At 41.8% G+C, this 22,059-nt stretch overlaps 1 protein-coding gene across 1 annotated transcript in view; it reads left to right on the top strand.

Moving 5' to 3' along the window:
• Positions 1–22,059, top strand: part of LOC126209925 (serine/arginine repetitive matrix protein 1-like) — a 124,703-nt gene that overhangs the window by 101,262 nt on the left and 1,382 nt on the right. Inside the window, exon 11 of the mRNA XM_049939044.1 lies at positions 12,782–13,060. Within this exon, the coding sequence (XP_049795001.1) occupies positions 12,782–13,060 (279 nt within the window). The remainder of the gene's footprint in view (positions 1–12,781; positions 13,061–22,059) is intronic.

Consider the following 22,059-nt stretch of genomic DNA (forward strand, 5'->3'; position numbering starts at 1 on the left):
TTTAGCAGAATCTTTGGAAAAGCTTAAAACTACAGTAAATCATGTTTTTAGTAGTTTTACAACATAATTTACGTATCTCGGTTTTTACCAGTTTCTCTTCACAGTTTATATACACTCATATATATTATAGGTTGGCCGATATATTTCTCAAAACCATCACAATAAAATATTTGACCTAATACAGAAGTAGAATACATCCAAAATCATGAAATTATTTGAAAACTCTTAATATCACTTTCTTTCAGTCTTTCTCTTTGACACTTGAGTTTAGTCATACGAGGATAAATATTCAATAATCCCAGTAAAACTCTGCTTTATCATACCAGTCAGTTCATTTAAATTAGTCACATCTAATACATTTTAGTCACTATTCCAAAAACTATTCATCACCTTTCATCATTTCAACATGTTCTTCTGCAATGAGCACCTTATTCCATAATTAGTTAGGTTCTTGATAAAGCACAACAGGTATCATTTACTTCACTGTTCTGTGACATCCCGTCTATTTTCCAACCCAATAACACCCTCTTCTACCACAAGTCACATCATTCCACAATTAATTTCCTCGTACTGATCCTTCATTCAGATGTCCTCTCTACTAATCTTTGCAACACTATTTCAGTATCCATTGTCTGTTTTTCAACAAAACAACACACCCTTCGCAGAAACAGATTACTTCATTTCCATTTTACCAGTTTCTCTTCACAGTTATATACACTTACATATATTATAGGTCGGCCAGGATATCTCTCAAAATTACCACAATAAAATATTTGACCTAATACAGAAAGAGATTACATCCAAAATCATGAAATTAATTACAAAACTCTTATTATCACTTTCTTTCAGTCTTTCTCTTTGACACTTGGGTTCAGTCATACTAGGATAAATATTCAATAATCCCAGTAAAACTCTGCTTTATCATACCACTCAGTTCATTTAAATTAGTCACATCTAATACATTTTAGTCACTATTCCAAAAGCTATTCATCACCTTTCATCATTTCAACATGTTCTTCTGCAATCAGCACCTTATTCCATAACTAGTTAGGTTCTTGATAAAGCACAACAGGTATTATTTACTTCACTGTTCTGTGACGTCCTGTCTATTTTCCAATCCAATAACACCCTCTTCTACCACAAGTCACATCATTCCACAATTAATTTCCTCGTACTGATCCTTCATTCAGATGTCATCTCTACTAATCTTTGAAACACTATTTCAGTATCCATTGTCGGTTATTCAACAAAACAACTCTCCCTTCTCAGAATCAGATTACTTCTTTTCCTCATTAATTGTTTTCATTGCTAATCATAGACCTCATGATTAAAAGTAAACTCTGTCGGACCAGGTCTGAGATGACCATAACAGTACTGACTGACGGCCACGTAGTCCTCAAACTATAGGGGTCACTAGATGCTGATATGGAGAGGTATCTGGTCAGCATACCGCTCTATAAGCAGTTTTCAGTTTTCGTGACTGGAGCCACTACTTCTCAGTCAAATAGATCCTCAAGACCTCATTATTACTCTTCCGATTTTCTTAATACATTTCTTGACTCTGAATTTCCTTAGATTTCCAATAATTAACTTCTTCACAACACCCTGCAATACTCTACTTTTTCCTCCATAGTGATGAAGATTACAAACAAAGTTCAAAATGACAGAAGACGATGATTGACAATATGAAAGGAAAAAGAGATTATATTGTCAAAAATTCGAGTGCTTTATCAAAGTCAAACATCTGGAATTGGAAAGAGTGAAATGCCCTCTGAGGTCATTACCCCCAGCACTGTCCTCTGTTTACTACACCATTCCATATCTTTCTTTTACCTACAGTACATGCCAGGAATTTGTCACTTTCCTCATTTGTAACAATACGAGGGGGTGGAGATCTCTTCTGAACAACACGTTGCGAGGCATCCCAAATATGCTCAATAATGTTCATGTCTGGGAAGTTTGGTGGCCATTGGAACTGATTAAACTCAGAAGAATGTTCTTGAAGCCACTCTGAGGCAATTCTGGACGTGTGGTGTGTCGCATTGTCCGGCTGGAATTGTACTAGTCAATCGGAATGCACAATGGACATGAGTGGATGCAGGCGATCAGACAGGATGCTTATGTACGTGTCACCTGTCAGAATCGCAACTAGACGTGTCAGAGGTCCCACATCACTCCAGCTGCTCACACCCCACACCATTACAGAGCCTCCAGGAGCTTGAACAGTGTCCTGTTGACATGCAGGGTCCAGAATTCATGAGGTTGTCTCCATATCCACAGACGTCCATCCACTCGATACATTTTTAAACGAGACTCGTTCGACCAGGCCACATGTTTCCAGTCATCAACAGTCCAATGTCGGTGTTGACAGGCCCAGGCGAGGCGTGAAGTTTTGTGTCGTGTAGTCATGAAGAATATATGAGTGGACCTTCGGCTCCGAAAGCCCATATCGATGATATTTTGTTGAATGGTTCGCATGCTGACACTTGTTGATGGCCCAACATTGAAATCCTCAGCAATTTTCAGTTTGGTTGCCGTTCTGTCTTGCTGAACGATTCTCTTCAGTCGTTGTTGGTCCCTTTCTTGAAGGATCTTTTTCCGGCCGCAGCGATATCAGAGGTTTGATGTTTTACCGGATTCTTGATACTGACGGTATGCTCATGGTATGGTCGTACTGGAAAATCCCTACTTCATCGCTACCTCTGAGATGGCATGCCCATCGCTCCTGCACCGACTACAGCACCATGTTCAAACCCACTTAAATCTTGATAACTTGCCATTGTAGCAGCAGTAACTGATCTACCAACTGCACCAGTCTCGTCTTATATGAGCATTGCCGACCTTAGCGCCGTATTCTGCCTGTTCACATATATCTGTAAATGAATACGCATAGCTATACCAGTTTATTTGAAGCTTCAGTGTATATGTAATTTCTGATGAACCAAACTACAACCCCCGCCTGTTTGTATATAATCTACCGTTATGTTCTACGTTAGACAATCTGTTGTCCTGCTCATGCGGTTTAGTTTGCACTGTTTCAACTTCATTAGTCAACTGGTCTGTGTTAGATTCTACCACTTCCACACGATTAGACACGTTGTTCGCAGATTTTAAACAATTTGCACAACATTAATTTTAATTTCCAAAGTTTTGTGGTCATTTGCGCAAACATGTTTTTGCTAAACATTATGTGCATCCTCCTTAATTTGGTTTACCTGTTGCTTACTTCCAATAGCTACCTTTTTAATAACCTCTGTTAATTGACTTTTACCATTTTATGAGGATTTCTTACAACCTTTCTCAGCTTGTTTCGTCAACCTTAGTACCAGAAAATGAAAATCATTTTCCCACATTTTCCTCGACTCCGCAGCATAGTTTTCCAATTTCACGTTAATTTCAGATTTAAACGGCTTAAGCTCACCAGCCCAACTATTAATACTACTAGACTGGTGTTTCAACTCGCTATCAAACGTTTGTGTACTTCTGTTTGATGTTCAATTTTCTTATCCAGGTTACCCGTCTGTTGTTCTATATTTTTATTGATATACGTAAAATTTTTGTTTATCACCATAAAATTGTTTTTCACAGTTTGTATTTATGCAGCAAACATTTCCTGCATACTTTATGCCCAGTTTCGGCAGTCATCAGACCCTGTTTGGTATATGTTTCCACACTTACTTGTTTACTTACGTTGCATGGACTAACATCAAATAGAACTAGTTTCACTCAAATTACTCAACCGATTACTGTTACAGTTTAGCCTCCCATAGCTTCATTTGTGGAAACATTTTTGTCCAGTTCTACCCCAACAAATGAAGATAACTGAGTTATATCGTCAGCTGAAACAGCATTGTTTACTAGATCACCTGTCTTTTCATTTTTCAGGATTGCTTGTTTGAATCGCACTGGTACTATACTGTACTTCATCCCCTTCTTTCACATTTACAGACTTCTCACTTTCTTTCCCCCTTGTAAGTTTTTTTAATTCAAAGCTGCAACAAATGAATTACATTTCACATATTTCCATTGCCTCCAGTGGTCGCTGCGTGTTGGTTCTGTGTGTCCAATCTCCGTCCTCAGTTATACCAGTTACTCGGTCCATAATTGCTGCACTGCCCTCCTCTGCTAGCCCTTAGTTGCAACATATGCCGCTGCCTTGTCCAATTCTACGGTGCGAGCTATGTTGTCTCGCTGATATTTGCCGTCGTAAAGTTCCCGTCCTCTTGGCATCGACCATCTTTTTAATATTTGCGTGCACATTTCCATGTTACACTTCGCTCACTGTGTTACACTGTCCTCTTTCTAAATTGTTCCCGACCGCTGTTTCGACCTCCTACAGTTTTTATTTTCGGGCGCTGTGCTCCGCTTGTGACGGCGCGGCTGATTTTTCTCGTCCTACAGAAAGTGTCCGCTCTCATTACGGTAGGCTTGTTCTTCTGCTGTCTGGTCGACACGCGTTCCCTGTTGAAAACGAATGCTGCATGCGACTGGAAAAACTGTAGTAAAATCAGAAGCATTAAACAAATCCAACAGGTGCAACAAATGTTTCTCAGTATCAGGTTAAACGAGAGATTAATTGAAAGGTAGCCTATGAGTGAAAACTTCGATATATTGGCGCTTATTTGATGCCAAAACCTTGCCAAACCTAAATTAATCTTAAGTTCTAGTTTCAGCACACAAAGTCACTCGTAATAGCCTGGTTACGGTATTGAACCAAACCTAATACCGGAAAGGATTACAAAACGTATTATCTGTGACACAATGCTCGCTCAAATATTACACAGTTTGACCATTATTAGTGTTCAGATTACGGTCACGGCTTCTATATCACGCCACGCGAATTTTGGTTATACAAAAGTCACAGTTTACAAATTAATATCGGAATTTGACGTGCACGTTTTTCTCAAACATTCTCATCCACTTTGCTGCACTCCACTGTCAAGTTTTAATCATTACTCTACAAAATTATCACGTCCCTTCGGAGCTCCTTATATCCGCATCTGAACATCATCCTGGCTGAGCTTCGAAATGAACTCTTTGCACTTCACAAACCAGTTCTTTAGCCCACAAGTGACGCATGATCGTACCGACCTCTGATTGGCTGATACACATAATAGCCAATCCGACATTACCATGAAAACCGTGCACTGCAAATCTTTTACATTTGACTAAACACAAGTTAATAGCTCTTATGAACAATTTAGTAAATGCACAAATTTAGAGTCTCCACGAATACCAAACTAACCCCTTCTTTCATTAACAAAAGTATTGTACAATGTTGCTTGTTTGCACAGTCTCCTAAACAGGCTAGTTACACTTTACAGTTTCTCCTGAGTATGATTCACTCTTTTTACACAGTTCTCACAAGAACGTATACTCAGTTAATAAACATAACAATATTCAAAAATTACCTTTCTTTACATTCACACCATCATTCAGACCAATAAACAAAATATATTTTAACTGCGTATTACACTGAAGCGCCAAAGAAATTGGTTCAGACATGCTATTCAAATACAAATGGTTCAAATGGCTCTGAGCACTATGGGACTCAACTGCTGAGGTCATTAGTCCCCTAGAACTTAGAACTAGTTAAACCTAACTAACCTAAGGACATCACAAACATCCATGCCCGAGGCAGGATTCGAACCTGCGACCGTAGCGGTCTTGCGGTTCCAGACTGCAGCGCCTTTAACCGCACGGCCACTTCGGCCGGCCTATTCAAATACAGAGACATGTAAACAAGCAGAACACGGCGCTGCGGTCGGCCACGCCTATGTAAGACAACAAGTCTCTGCTGCAGTTGTTATATCTGTTACTGCTGCTACAATAGCAGGTTATCAATATTTACGTGAGTTTCTGTGTGACTTTATAGTCGGCGCACGAGCGTTGGGTCACAGTACCACCGAGGTAGCGATAATGTGGGGATTTTCCCGTACGATTATTTCACTAGTGTACCGTGAACGTCAGGAATCCGATGAAACATCAAATCATCGACATCGCTGCGGTCGAGAGATCTTTCAAGAACGGGATCAACGACGACAGAAGAGAATCGTTGAACGTGACAGCAGTGCAACCCTTCCGCAAATAGCTGCAGTTTACAATGCTGGTCCATCAACAAGTGTCAGCGTGAGAACCATTCAACGAAACATCATCGATATGGGCTTTCGGAGCCGAAGGCCCATTCGTCTACCCTTGATGAATCCATGACAGAAAGCTTTATATATTGCCTGCGCCCATCAACACCGCCATTGGACTGTTGATGACTGGAAACATGTTCCTTGGTCGGACGAGTCTCATTTCTAATTGTAACTACCAGATGCACATGTACGGGTATGGAGACAATCTCGTGAATCCATGAACCGTGCATGACAGCAGAAGATTGTTGAATCTGGTGAAAGCTCTGTAATTGTGTGAGGCGTGTGCAGTTGGAGTGGTATGGGACCCCTGGTACTTCTAGATACGACTCCGACAGGTGAGACGCATGTAGGCATCCTGTCGGATCATCTGCATCCATTCATGTCCATTGTGCAATATAAAACTTGGGCAATTGCAGCAGGACAATGCGACACTCCACACGTCCAGAATAAATACAGATTGGATGCAGGTACACTCTTCTGAGTTTAAACACTTCCGCTGGCCACCAAACTCCCCAGACATGAACAATATTGAGCTTATTTGGGATGACTTTCAATGTACTGTTCAGAAGAGATCTCTAACCCCTCGTACTCTTACGGATATTTGGACAATTCATGGTGTCAGCTCCCTGCAGCACTACTTCAGACATTAGTCGAGTCCATCCCACGTCGTGTTGCCGCACTTATGCTAGCTCGCAGGGTCACACACGTTATTGAGCAACTTTCATTGGCTCTTCAGTGTATTTTATAATCCATAAGATGCTCACAGCCTTCTGCCACAGTTGTACCTTCTTGCAGCTAGCTACTGGATAAGAATGTATCTGTCTGCTTGCTTCTGTCTCTTACATAGAGAGGTACAAGACAGGGCGCTACATCTCACTGTCACTGTCAGAAAAAATTACCGATAATTTTAAAACACTTGTCATATCATATAGTTTAAGAAAATCTTCTCATTTCCATTATTAATTTTACCAGTCCCACTTTTCGTGGTGTTCCTCATAGATCCAGTTGTTCTATCAGATGAACTTATTTATCCTAAACATCTAAATTTTAGTGATATTATCACTTTGGTTTAAACTTTACAATACTTAATTTATGTATTTAATTATGTGATCTACATGTCATCTGCACACTTTTGATAAAAAGTATAGGCAATGATCTAGGTGGCACGGTTACATGTTGGTAAACAACATATTACAAACATGTAAGTAGTTCACTGGCATAACTGTCATAAGAAATTTCACACAAATTTAAAATATTATGGATAATAAGCAGTAATACACTTAACTTTAATTTTTGATGTACATATGTTACCAGATTTTAATTAAAATTTTGTATGTGGAGTAGACTTTGTGCCGAATAAATGTTTTTAGGCTGTATTAAAATGTGTTTTGCTACTTGTCAGACATTTTGTATTTTATGGCAAAATGTGACAGAAATCTTTAGAAATTCATTGAACTCTTTTCTGAGACTATGGCAGCTATCATGATATCTGATGAAAGTTAATCTCCTTCCGGTATTGTAGATATTGACATTACAAACCTTCTCGAATTGTATGGGCTATTTATGACAAATTTCATTATGGAATAGACATGCTGTGAAGGAGCTTCTAATATTCTTAACTCCTTGAATACATGCCTACAAGATGTTTGTGAACACTGTATATCATTCTCACAGCTTTCTTTTGTGTTATCTTTATTTTCTTCCTAAGTGATGTGTGACATCATGTAATTGTACCACAAGACACTAGTGAGTGAGCTAGTTTCCATTAACTTTTCGTATGTAAAAGATGACAGCAGCCTCAAGCGTACATAAAAATGTTATCAATGACGATGCTGCTGGTTATCATAACTGCTCATGTAAATTGTGTCAGATATCATAATGAAGGTGAAGGGACTCCAGCATAGATTTTGTATGCTCCAAAAAATTTAATTGCAATCAGCACTAAGTATTACCACATTATCAGTTGGAGAACTATATATTATGGCTGTTACCATTAACTTTCCATAAATTTCTAATCTTGTATCTCAGGCTTCAAAATGGTGATCATTATCAAACATGAGAATATTGCTTCTTTCATATTTCTATCCCTTTTTAGTGTAAGTGACAAGTTATCCTTCCTACATGTCCAGTCTGTACTTACTGGAGGGTACAATGTATCCATCAGTATTCTACATTACTGATTCAGTAGTCTAATGATTTTCATATATGCATATTACATTTACTTTATTTGTAAGTTGTAACTTCTTTAAATAATCCGAAACTGAGTTATTTAACTCATTTACTCTAATAAATCTTTTAATATTTGTGACCATAGCTTGACCCTTCTCAGTGTCAGAATTTGCTTTCATCTCACAAAGTATATAGAACAAGGAACGGGTCTGAGGTGACTTCACGATTATATACGAAATTCATGCTAGAGAGCAGCAGTTAATGTACACTGAATGTTTTGACCTGCACATGGCATGACAAGCTCAGAGATCATCAGTTGGCTGTAGGTGGTGCAGCCACTTATGGTTGTAATCTGGTTCAGTCATGAGGAATAAACAATTTAAGAGTTCTCTCACTGTAGCATATTTAAATTCTGCGTTCATATACTCTATCAGTAGGAGATAAACAACTCAGACTGTGTGTGGTGCATAATGCTTGGGTGTAGCTGGCTGAGCATAATCGGTGCAGCTGACTGCAGTCTTAACCAAGGTCGATTTCTGGGAATAAATAAACAACGCAATCTCTTGCTGTCATATCACGAGGTATATGAAGCATGGCAGTGACAATCAGTGGAGGGTTAAGTAAATGGACTGTTCTCCCATGACTATTTCATTATATGTTGTCTTCGTACAACAGAGCAGCGTTGGTGTAGTCTGAGAAGCTTGACCCCCACCAGATGCACTGTTTTCTGGAGTTCCTAATGGAGCACTTGCAGCATGGCACTTTGCAGTAACATTACACATAAATTAATATTTGTTAACCTAATAGTTCTCTCTTGACAGTGTAGTTGTATGCAGACTATCTAAATCGGAGCAATGTGTTATGAAGATGGCATAGCTTGCTATTTTTTACATGAATGTCGTTGTATGCAGACTATCTAAATCGGAACAATGGGTTATGAAAATGGCATAGCTTGCTATTTGTTGCATGCTTATATGACAGAACCATCTTCAATGGCAATCAACATACAATACCGCCAGGGTAAATGAAGCATTCTTTTACCATCAAAAGACAGTATGGTATCTTATACAGCTGAGCAGCAGCTGATGTAGTCATTTGACCTGCAGTGGCGATCCACATCCAATGCAGGGGGCATAAATAGTGTTCTCTTGTAGTCATATCATTGTATGTTGCCTTCATAGAGCTGATAGGAGGAGCTGTAGTCTCAGACGTTTCAGCCTACACATAAAATCATCGTCAGGTGTTCCTAGTGGAGCAATCTATTTTCAACACAGGGGGTTTAAATGAGAAAATCTTTCTCATAATATCGTTGTATGCTGCCCCCATGTGGGTGATCAACATTTGAGCCTGAGATGTTGTGTCCTGTCTTAGTGTGTCATTCGCAGGTGTGCCCATGTGGTAGATACAGAAATTTTGGTTGCAACAATAGGTTTTGTCATCCTGGTGAAGAAATAATAAAAGTGTTCTCTCACGCCTGTGTCCCTACTTACTGCCTTTACGCAGCTGATGATCAAATGGTGTAATTTGAGATGTTTTAGTCTGTACATGTCATCCACACTTACTGGTGGAGGCCCACAGTCAATGACATTAGTAACAAAACCTAGTCGTCACTAAATGGTTTTATGCCGCTTTCCCACTGATAATCAGCAACTGAGATTGTCTTAGACGTTTCAGCCTGTATTTGGTGTGTTACCCTCAGTTCCCACTGATGGGGCCCATGTACTACAGCTGGATGTAGCAGCAGCTGATGTCCAACAAGTAAACATACGGTTCTCTCTTAGCCATGTCATTTCATGCTGCCTACATTAGGCAGAGCTGCCATTGACATAGCCTGAGACGTTTCGGTCCACATGTGGCTTGTCATACATCTACATCTACATTTATACTCCGCAAGCCACCCAACGGTGTGTAGCGGAGGGCACTTTACGTGCCACTGTCATTACCTCCCTTTCCTGTTCCAGTCGCGTATGGTTCGCGGGAAGAACGACTGTCTGAAAGCCTCCGTGCGTGCTCTAATCTCTCTAATTTTACATTCGTGATCTCCTCGGGAGGTATACGTAGGGGAAAGCAATATATTCGATATCTAATCCAGAAACGCACGCTCTCGAAACCTGGCGAGCAAGCTACACCACGATGCAGAGCGCCTCTCTCGCACAGTCTGCCACTTGAGTTTGCTAAACATCTCCGTAACGCTATCACAGTCACCAAATATCCCTGTGACGAAACGCGCCGTTCTTCTTTGGATCTTCTCTATCTCCTCCGTCAACCCGATCTGGTACGGATCCCACACTGATGAGCAATACTCAAGTATAGGCCGAACGAGTGTTTTGTAAGCCACCTCCTTTGTTGATGGACTACATTTTCTAAGAACTCTCCCAATGAATCTCAACCTGGCACCCGCCTTACCAACAATTAATTTTATATGATCATTCCACTTCAAATCGTTCCGCACGCATTCTCCCAGATATTTAAGGGGAGCGGGGGTGGTCAAATCCAAAAAATTACGATTTTTTTGCTACTGAAAATTAATTGGAACATTCCTCTTTAATTTAAATTTTGAATTGTTGTTCTACTCGGCCTAGAAGTGGAGTTATTACCATTTTCCCCCACGCCTGCAGAGGAAATGGGCAGCCGCTGAATGCATCTAACACCCTCTCGAGACTTCCTGGCGAACTGCTTGGGATTTTCTCGGCCTGTTACGCATACAGCGCCTTATGTTACGCATACAGCGAGTGTGCAAGGGTTGGCTACATTGTTTTCTGTGACAAATATTACCCGTATTTCCTTACAGCTTACTCCTATTTTCCTCAGAATATCGAATGTCTTGCTCCATTTAATATTGTCATTCACTTTTGTTCTGGTTACGATGCCATGTTTTAGTAACCGTGTAAATAAGAAGAGGAAGAACGTAGGGAAAAGAAAATTCACACTAATACCAAGTTGCGATACTACAATGAATAAGAGCGCGGAACATCGTCTCTTTGCTGTTTACCGTTTCGAATTAGTTCAGTGTTGCGTCTATTGTTGGTAGTATTATACTTCTTGTGTAAAGCGGGTAATATGCAGTATGTACAAGAATCAGGAGGGAACAATAAAACCAATTTTTCATGACTTAGCACAGCCAGAATTGTTAGACTAATGTCTACACAGAAAGACGCAGAATCCTAATGAGAGCGTAAACAATTTGATTTGGAAATTGATTCCTAAAAGGGTGTTTGTAAGCATAAAAACACTGCACTTTGGCATTTATGATGCAATAGCAACCTACAACCAAGGGAACAGTGTGAAGTGTGAAGTTCTGAAGGCATTAGGATTTACAGCTTGGGTGAACACTGTACGAGCACTAAGAAATATTGAAAGAGAAAGGATAAGAGGAGCAGAAAGAAGAGAAAGGCATATGAAGTATGATAGAACAACAAGCCAGAAAAGAAGACAGAAGAGGAAGCTTTTGGAGGATGAAGAAGAAGACCCTGATAATCCATCCTATAGTGCAGTAATGTATTGAGAAACTTTGATAGCCATTTCCCGTAAATTAGAATTTTTCGAATGTAAGGAACATTTTCTCAAAATCCACTCAAGCTAGAGAGAGAAAATTTTTATACAGCACTCCTAGTGGTCAAAATTACATTGTAACACAGCCATTTGGCAATATGTTCAGTAGTTTCATTTTAGTTTAATTATAAAGCAATTATTTGTAAAAAAATTTGGGTCATTAATAAAAAAAATAATTGGAAGGAAACTAGAAAAGATACTCCAAAATCCCTCTGTCATAGCTGCAATACTAAAACACTCTATATGTAAAAAAAAATTCGAATTTTTCTATTTGGTAGCTTATTCATAAATGTTCCTCAAACTTAGTGATTTTAACATGGGCAGCATAGGCACCTCCGGCTCCCCTTAACAGAAGTAACTGCTACCAGTGTTTGTTCCGCTATCATATAATCATACAATAAAGGATCCTTCTTTCTATGTATTCGCAATACATTACATTTGTCTATGTTAAGGGTCAGTTGCCACTCTCTGCTCCAAGTGCCTATCCGCTGCAGTTCTTCCAGCATTTCGCTACAATTTGCTAATGCTGCAACTTCTCTGTATACTAGAGCATCATCCGCGAAAAGCCGCACGGAACTTCCGACACTATCTACTAGGTCATTTATATATATTGTCAAAAGCAATGGTCCCATAACACTCCCTTGTGGCACGCCAGAGGTTACTTTAACGTCTATAGACGTCTCTCCATTGGTAACAACATGCTGTGTTCTGTTTGCTAAAAACTCTTCAATCCAGCCATACAGCTGGTCTGATATTCCGTAGGCTCTTACTTTGTTTATCAGGCGAGAGTGCGGGATTCCTTGTGGTCCGCTTGCAGTGCAGCTTCAGGTGATTCGAGGCAATGTCAAACAGAAGGAGAAAGGCATTCTCTCACGGCCGTGTCATTTCGTGCAGTTTTGATGTAGCCTGAGACGTTTCAGCCCGTACGTGTGTCGTCGTCGTCAGGTGTCGCCGGTGGGGCGCACGCGGCGCGGCCGGCTGCGGCGGCAGTCGACGTCGATCACGGGCGGCCCGCTGTCTCGCGCGGGCTCGGTGTGCCCGCCGCCGCCGCGCTCGCCCGACTCCTGCTCGTCCACCTGCTCCTCCAGGGACCCCTCGCCCTGCGCCCGCGAGCGCGCCGGCAGCTCGGCCGGGCCCATCGCGCACGCGCCCGCCATCCGCCGGCAGTCCACCACCGAGGAGATCCTCATCGCCAGGGGGTGAGTCCGGCTCTCTACACGGCACCTCCATTCAGTTCTGGCTGCCACTAGTCAGACACAATCAGCTGCATCTTAACCAGCTTACCTCCTTGTGCTCCTCAACTCCAACCCTTCCCAAAACATTACATTATTTACGAGGGCAGTTCAATAAGTAATGCAACACATTTTTTTTCTCGGCCAATTTTGGTTGAAAAAACCGGAAATTTCTTGTGGAATATTTTCAAACATTCCCGCTTCGTCTCGTATAGTTTCATTGACTTCCGACAGGTGGCAGCCCTGTACGGAGCTGTTAAAATGGCGTCTGTAACGGATGTGCGTTTCAAACAACGGGCAGTGATCGAGTTTCTTTTGGCGGAAAACCAGGGCATCTCATATATTCATAGGCGCTTGCAGAATGTCTACGGTGATCTGGCAGTGGACAAAAGCACGGTGAGTCGTTGGGCAAAGCGTGTGTCATCATCGCCGCAAGGTCAAGCAAGACTGTCTGATCTCCCGCGTGCGGGCCGGCCGTGCACAGCTGTGACTCCTGCAATGGATCGACGGATCACCATCAAACAACTCAGTGCTCAACTTGACATCTCTGTTGGTAGTGCTGTCACAATTGTTCACCAGTTGGGATATTCAAAGGTTTGTTCCCGCTGGTCCCTCGTTGTCTAACCGAACACCATAAAGAGCAAAGGAGAACCATCTGTGCGGAATTGCTTGCTCGTCATGTGGCTGAGGGTGACAATTTCTTGTCAAAGATTGTTACAGGCGATGAAACATGGGTTCATCACTTCGAACCTGAAACAAAACGGCAATCAATGGAGTGGCGCCACACCCACTCCCCTACCAAGAAAAAGTTTAAAGCCATACCTTCAGCCAGTAAAGTCATGGTTACAGTCTTCTGGGACGCTGAAGGGGTTATTCTGTTCGATGTCCTTCCCCATGGTCAAACGATCAACTCTGAAGTGTATTGTGCTACTCTTCAGAAATTGAAGAAACGACTTCAGCGTGTTCGTAGGCACAAAAATCAGAACGAACTTCTCCTTCTTCATGACAACGCAAGACCTCACACAAGTCTTCGCACCCGAGAGGAGCTCACAAAACTTCAGTGGACTGTTCTTTCTCATGCACCCTACGGCCCCGATCTCGCACCGTCGGATTTCCATATGTTTGGCCCAATGAAGGACGCAATCCGTGGGACGCACTACGCGGATGATGAAGAAGTTATTGATGCAGTACGACGTTGGCTCCGACATCGACCAGTGGAATGGTACCGTGCAGGCATACAGGCCCTCATTTCAAGGTGGCGTAAGGCCGTAGCATTGAATGGAGATTACATTGAAAAATAGTGTTGTGTAGCTAAAAGATTGGGGAATAACCTGGTGTATTTCAATGCTGAATAAAACAACCCCTGTTTCAGAAAAATAATGTGTTGCATTACTTACTGAACTGCCCTCGTATAACACAAATCACCTGCAGCCTTCACCAACACTATTTCTACGTTAGTATTCACAGGTACCCAATCCAATTAGCTAACCCATTTTTTTCCTTTATTGTAATTTCACGCCTCATACGAGGCAGGCCGGCAGCAGCCTACATATGCCGCTCTTCGGCCAATAGATACAACAGATAGACATAGACAACATAAAAAGCATGGTAATACATGATGAACATTACTGATAGCTTAGAAGCCATTCGACGGAAGGCACGGTACACAAAGGTGATCACCAGTAGAACAGACGAAGACATCCAGGTGGAGACACGAACGTAGGAGGACACCGAGGAAAACACTGTAGCACAAAACAGAGAAACACTGATGCACGGAAACAATGGTGACGATCATCGGCGAAGCACTTAGAAACACACTGATGAAGGGGTTGGGCGGGTCCTGGGTCTGAGTGGAAGGGACAAAAGGAGAGTGGGAAGGGGGAGATGCAGCCAGTGGGAGAAAGAATGGCAAGTATGGGGGAGCGGAGAGGGGAGTGGCTGGAAGCCCGGGGAGGGGGGGAAGTGAGAGATGTGGAAGAGAGGAGGGGGGGGGGGAGAAAGGAAAGTGAGGATGGTGAGGGAGCCCTGAGGGAAAAGGTGAGGCAATGGTGGGGGGGGGGGGAGAGTCAGATCTGGTAGGAGCCAACCCAATAAATTGCCTCACACTAACTGCTGACCAGAAATTAACATGGAAACGCTACCTACTATCCAAACTACAAAAAATCTACAACAGACTGAAACTGCCAAAACTGCCACCTGACTGCATACTTCCGCAACATTGCATACCTAAAAGGCCTTATTGCAGCGTATCCTCTCTTTTGACAATATCTACTGCATTTCTGTTCCAACAAAATTCTAACACTCCTTCAAAGTCCTAAAAGAAAATTCACAATTGCTCGCCTTACATCGACCTGTGTCCAGTGACGAATATTCTCCTCTCCCATAACGACTGCTGACCAAAAAATGTTCAGATTAGTGTGGTGCCTGGAGCACTGTGAAGCCAGGAAGATATGTTCACACTATGTTAACCGAGTATCAATGCAACTAGAATGAGATTTTCACTCTGCAGTGAGTGTGCGCTGACATGGAGTTTCTTATCAATGCAACTGCTGTGCTCACCTAAATAATCTTCATGCCGTTTTTATTAACAAGTATTCGTCTCTCAGAAAGTATATTATTCGAGGTGCAATAATAATAAAGGAAAAAAATCCAGTGGTAAGACCGTCTATATCAACCCCTACTTACATTTCACACATTCTACTTACCACATTACAGTGAGGAAACCGCAGAACCTGGTGCAATGGACCCAACACTTGCATTTGGGCATTTCTTTCTCCATTTTCCTGTGCCAACTTTTGAATTGGGACTACTGGTTTCAAACCACAATGTGATGCCTAAATCAGTTGATGGAAATGCCAACATTTTACGTTTCAAAAGAACCTCGGCGACTTCCTTTACCAAAAGTGACGATCGACGATTATCTTTCGTCTCTAACGATTTTCTGATCAGTGAGAGAGTAAACAATTCTTTCATCCACTTTACACTTGTACACGGACGTACTCTTAGATGTTATCACGATATCATTCATTCAAGTTGTGAGCGGAGCAATGTTACACCAGCACTGTCATCGTCTGTTATTTATCATAATTAATCTACACACACACACACGCACACACACACACACACACACACACACACACTCATTGATGAACCACATGTGTAATTTAGTGTTAGTCGACCACCAGAAAGGAATGCAGCAGCGATTCTGCGTGGCACGGTTTCCAAAAGTAATTTGCAACACACGTCTATGTATAAAAACGCTTTTACCACATGTTAAAGGGGTCGGTGTTTTTTGGGTGTGGAGCTGATGCCCAATAGCATCCCAGATGCTGGCCAATTTGAGGGGCATGTCATCATCAACGTCAGTTCACTGTCATGGTGTTCGGACTACTGTGACACGACTGTGGGTTTGTCAGGCAGACAGATGAGCTGCTGGAAGATGCCATCGCCTTTATGGCAGACAACATGCACGACGTGATACAGGTGATCTGCAATGTTCGCGTAGTCCACAGCCGTCACGGTCCCATGGAATTTCAAGCGAACGCTTACTTTGGTGGCCTGCATCTGTGGAGCGTTACATGTTTCGATTAAATGTCTTCCAGGATGAAGGTGAATCTGGACACAAGTATCGACACGGTGTAAGAAGAAGCGTGGTCCTTGCAACGAAACGAATCGTTCCGTTTGGTGTGCCGTCCGCTTTCGCTTATCCCTTGCCCGCTGCAATCGTAATTGACATGTTACGTGCACTCATCGTACCAAGCGCTGTTGAGTATCGTGGTGGCCAGTGGACATAATTTTTTGGTTAATCATTGCAGAATCATGTTGCAGCTTCCTGACTTGTATTGCAGTTACTGACAAAGTTACATGCACTCATCGCTACCAAGCTGTATTGAGTGTCGTGGTGGCTAGTGGTTATAACCTTTTGGCTAATCAGAGTAGAATCATACTGCAGCTTCCTTACTGGTATATAAATTACTGACTAGGGAAACTCCCCACGCACCCCCGTCAGATTCAGTGGTGATACGTCCCAGTGGACAGCCTGTCAAAAACTGAAAAAAAGGAAGATGATGTTCTGAACTGAGGAAAAAGAAGCAAAATCGAAACAGTGAACGGTCCAAGACCAATTTCAACAACAATTCCGTCGTGATTATGTGGTGACAGTGTTGGACTGAGAAGGGTGGATACATGTTCAAATCCACCTCGTGCCCCATACATTTTTTTTTTTTTTTCAAAATAAAGAACTCTCCATCCGGTCACTGATGTGTCTGTCCGCTGTATTTAAATTAGTGCCTGTATCATGGTGTAACGTCCGTTTGCAGTAGAAAGGTGTAATGGAGAGTGCCCCAGGCGTACATAGCTCCTATTCCTTCTACACAAGTACCACATGTTATGACACCAGCTTTCCGCTTTGGAAGTTTTGACTCTTGAATTCCTTTGTTGTAACATAGTTCACACGCGTTTATTTGTTGTTTTTATTTCTGTTAGACGTCTATAAGGCATCTCGGCTCCTGTCACTATTCATCACATTTACTTGCCATGGTAATACAGGGTGTGCATTAAGTCCCTTTACAAGTTCAAAATTTAATTACAACAGCAGTTGTTGAAATATTTTAACAACACTTCATTCATTAAAATGAGTGTTTATAGACGTTTTTTGACAGTGTTTAATAGCCCTCTACATGGGCACCTGTAGTTACACGAAGCACATCAAGACGGTACTCGATTTCTTGCCATGTTCGCTGCAGTATAGCGTCATGAATGGTAACAATGGCATTGCGAATCCGTTGCTTCAGGTCAGCAATGTCCCGTATCTGTGTCTGATACACGATATCTTTTATGTACCTCCATAAAGAAAGTCCAAAGGACTGATATCTGGCGAATGCGGTGGCCAAGAAATTCGCCCATCCTTCCCAATCCATCTGCCTGGAAATGTTTCATTGAGGAACCGACGAACATGCACTCCCAAATGTGGTGGTGCAATATCTTGCTGGAAATTCATACTTGGTTGTAAGTCAATCAGTTGTGATGCTACATATTCGGTCAGAAGGTCGAGTTAAACATTTGGAGTAATTGTTGACTCGTTGAAGAAAAATACACCAATTATTCAGTTGCACATCATCCCACACCACACATTCACTTTTGGACTATGCCGGTGAAGCTCCCTAGTCACATGGGGGTGTTCAGATACCCAGATTCTCACATTGTGTCTGTTTAATGTTCCAGAAACATGAAAAGCAGCCAAGTAACTGAAACAAACTCGCTTGAGAAATGCTTCATCGTCCGAAAGGCGTTCCAACATGTTCAGTGCAAACTCTGTCCGTTTTGGCTTGTCATTTGGTTCAAGTGTCTGTAACAGTTGCACTTTGTAACAGTACTACCGTAAGTTGTTGTGGAGGACCTTATGCACAGTTGAACGTGGTAGTTGAAACTGTCTGGCAGCAAGGCGAATGGAGTTTGTAGGTGAACGAGTGAAGACGTTTAAAACGCGATAGATGTTTCCCTCGGAAGTTCTTGGTCGCCCGCTCCTCCCTTTATCCAACACTGTTCCTGTGTACATAAACTTTTTGTGCCATGCACGGATTGAACGGCGCGAATGTGGATCTCTTCCACACTTCGTTCTGAAGTTTCGTGGAATCTGAACATCCGATTTTGTCTCAATAAACCAGGACACACACTGTGCCTTCTCTTGAGGAGTTGCCATTTTATAGAGGTTCGGTTCCTTCCATCAACAATCTGAAACACAAAATTTTGGTATATATAAAAATTGTAGTAAGCAGTGACTTCAATAAAAGAAATTTTGTTAAAATATTTCAACAATTGTCGTTGTAATTGTATTTTGAAGTTGTAAAGGGACTTTATGGACACACTGTGTATTCTTACCACAGGACTCATATTCTGTAACGAAATTATAGTACAATTGCCAAGACTACTGGAAAAGAAGACACACGTCAAAGACGGGACAGAAAGATGATAATTTTGTGGAAAAATGGGGCACGAGGGAGATCTGAACATGAATCACCCGCATTGCGGTCCAACAGGGCGATCACACAGTCACGACGCCATGGTTCTTGCAATTCTCTCATGTTGCACATCTTGAGGATGGATCGTCAACTGTTTCTACTTTGCTTTTTTTTCATAGTTCAGCACCTCTTCTTCCTGTTTTCATGCTTGATCTTTCGTCCGAACAAGGTGCAGCCAGGACAAACACACCACAGGTGCAAAGAAGCGACCTGGTGCCAAGGCCATAGAGACTCGACACTTGTTTGAGTTCCACCAGTGCCAAGGATGAAGATATCGACCTCGCCTCGGCCAATCGCCGTCCGAGTACAATCCACCAATCACCAGACGACAACGGACAGAAGCCTACTCGTAAGACAGAAGAGCAGCTCTGGCTGTCGGTTGCAGATCATCGTCCAGGGCTGAGCTAGACAGGGAACGTCGTTTAGTGAAGCCTTAGAAATGAACAGACAGTTGTTGTAACTTGCATTTGCTATGTACTGTGAAGTTTACCTACGATTTTTTGCACATAGCCATTGAGGGCTGATTTGGTGTTACTTTACATGCAATGTTGCAGACTTCAGTACTGAACTAGTCACAAAGATAAGCCCTTAAAGCACGAGGTGAGTTTTCTGTAACGTTTACTACGAGGTGGCGTCTCTGAGACCCCTGTATTTAAACCGAGATTTAAGGCATAAATCATTTGAAAATATTTATTTAAGTTGTATAACATTAATTTTTACAATTATTTAATTGTTATTTAAATACTCCTTGTTGGCTTTATTGCACTACGTAAATCGTGCAGTAATTTACTGTTTATCACACAAAATCGCTTTTCTGCCTTTTTTTTAAAAAAAAACACACATACCCTAACTGTTAGAGAACTGAATTTTATATTCTGAAAAATGGTACTGTACCTGTAGGAAGTAAATTTTCACATAAGACTAAATTCCACTGTTTAAACTTACATATAATAATTGCCCTCGATGTTATTCAATCTGTATATTGAGCAAGCAGTAATGGAAACGAAAGAAAAATTCGGAGTAGGTATTAAAATCCAGGGAGAAGAAATAAAAACTTTGACAGAATTATAATGTCATCGGCGAACCTCAGAGACAGCAAAGAACTTGGAAGAGCAGTTGAACGGAATGTACAGTGTCTTGAAGGCAGGATATAAGATGAACATCAACAAAAGCAAAACGAGGATAATGGATTGTAGTCAAGTTAAGTCGGGTGATGCTGAGGGTATTAGATTAGGAAATGAGACACTTAAAGTAGTAAAGGAATTTTGCTATTTGGGGAGCAAAATAACTGATGATGGTCGAAGTAGAGAGGGTATAAAATGTAGACTGGCAATGGCAAGGAAAGCGTTTCTGAAGAAGAGAAATTTGTTAACATCGAGTATAGAATTAAGTGTCAGGAAGACGTTTCTGAAAGTATTCGTATGGAGTGTAGCCATGTATGGAAGTGAAACATGGACGATAAACAGTTTGGACAAGAAGAGAATAGAAGCATTGGAAATGTGGTGCTACAGAAGAATGTTGAAGATTAGATGGGTAGATCACGTAACTAATGAGGAGGTATTGAATAGGATTGGGGAGAAGAGGAGTTTGTGGCACAACTTGATTAGAAGAAGGGATCGGTTGGTAGGATACGTTCTGAGGCATCAAGGAATCACAAATTTAGTATTGGAGGGCAGCGTGGAGGGTAAAAATCTTAGAGGGAGACCAAGAGATGAACACACCAAGCAGATTCAGAAAGATGTAGGCTGCAGCACGTACTGGATAGAGTAGTATGGAGAGCTGCATCAAACCAGTCTCAGGACTGAAGACCACAACAACAACAGGCACAAAAGGACAGTCTGCAAAATTGACATTCAGTTCTGAGATACATATGTTTCTTTGTCACCACTCAGATCAGATTTGATTTTCACTAACACTTAAGAATTTTATTGCAGTAACAGAAAGGTCCACATCTCTGCTGTCCCGAAGTTCTTGATCTGAATGATCCTGCATTAGCAGAAGCGTGATCATTCTCTATTGTAAAATCGTCTTTTTCATCTATTTCTTTGAACTGTATCACTGACATCTTCCTCCATGCACCGACTAATTATTTGATGAAACTTAGGAGCGTTATAACTGACACGTACCTGTGTATACATTTTGTGCCCTGCTGAAGAAATCAGGTACATAGTTCGCGAGGCAAAGCCTAGGAGACCTCAGCACGTATCAGCAACATGTGTTAGTAACGAGCAAAGAAGGCTATAATGCAACCAACAGCATAACATTGTAGACGGGGCAATTTAAGTAGGGTAGGGGGGAGTATAGTAGTATTCCACCTAAACTGACCTTGGAGAACGTGTTCGAAAATTTTAGCGCCGTCTGAAGTACCAACCTCATGAGTTAAGGGTAAATAAACCTTTTAACTCATTTGTGTTACTATGTTGCTAACTTGTTGGAGTGTTGTAGAACCGCCGTTCTCCTACACTGTTACCTGATGCTGAGGCATAGCTGTGTAATAGTGCACCAGAAGCCGTTTCATCTACATCTACATCTACATCCATACTCCGCAAGCCACCTGACGATGTGTGGCGGAGGGTACCTTGAGTACCTCTATCGGTTCTCCCTTCTATTGCAGTCTCGTGTTGTTCGTGGAAAGAAGGATTGTCGGTATGCTTCTTTGTGGGCTCTAATCTGTCTGATTTTATCCTCATGGTCTCTTCGCGAGATATACGTAGGAGGGAGCCATATACTGCTTGACTCTTCGGTGAAGGTATGTTCTCGAAACTTTAACAAAAGCCCGTACTGAGCTACTGAGCGTCTCTCCTGCAGAGTCTTCCACTGGAGTTTATCATCTCCGAAACGCTTTCGCGATTACTAAATGATCCTGTAACGAAGCGCGCTGCTCTCCGTTGGATCTTCTCTATCTCTTCTATCAACCCTATCTGGTACGGATCCCACACTGCGGAG

This window comes from Schistocerca nitens, chromosome 10 (genome assembly GCF_023898315.1).
Source record: "Schistocerca nitens isolate TAMUIC-IGC-003100 chromosome 10, iqSchNite1.1, whole genome shotgun sequence".
Lineage (NCBI taxonomy): Eukaryota > Metazoa > Arthropoda > Insecta > Orthoptera > Acrididae > Schistocerca > Schistocerca nitens.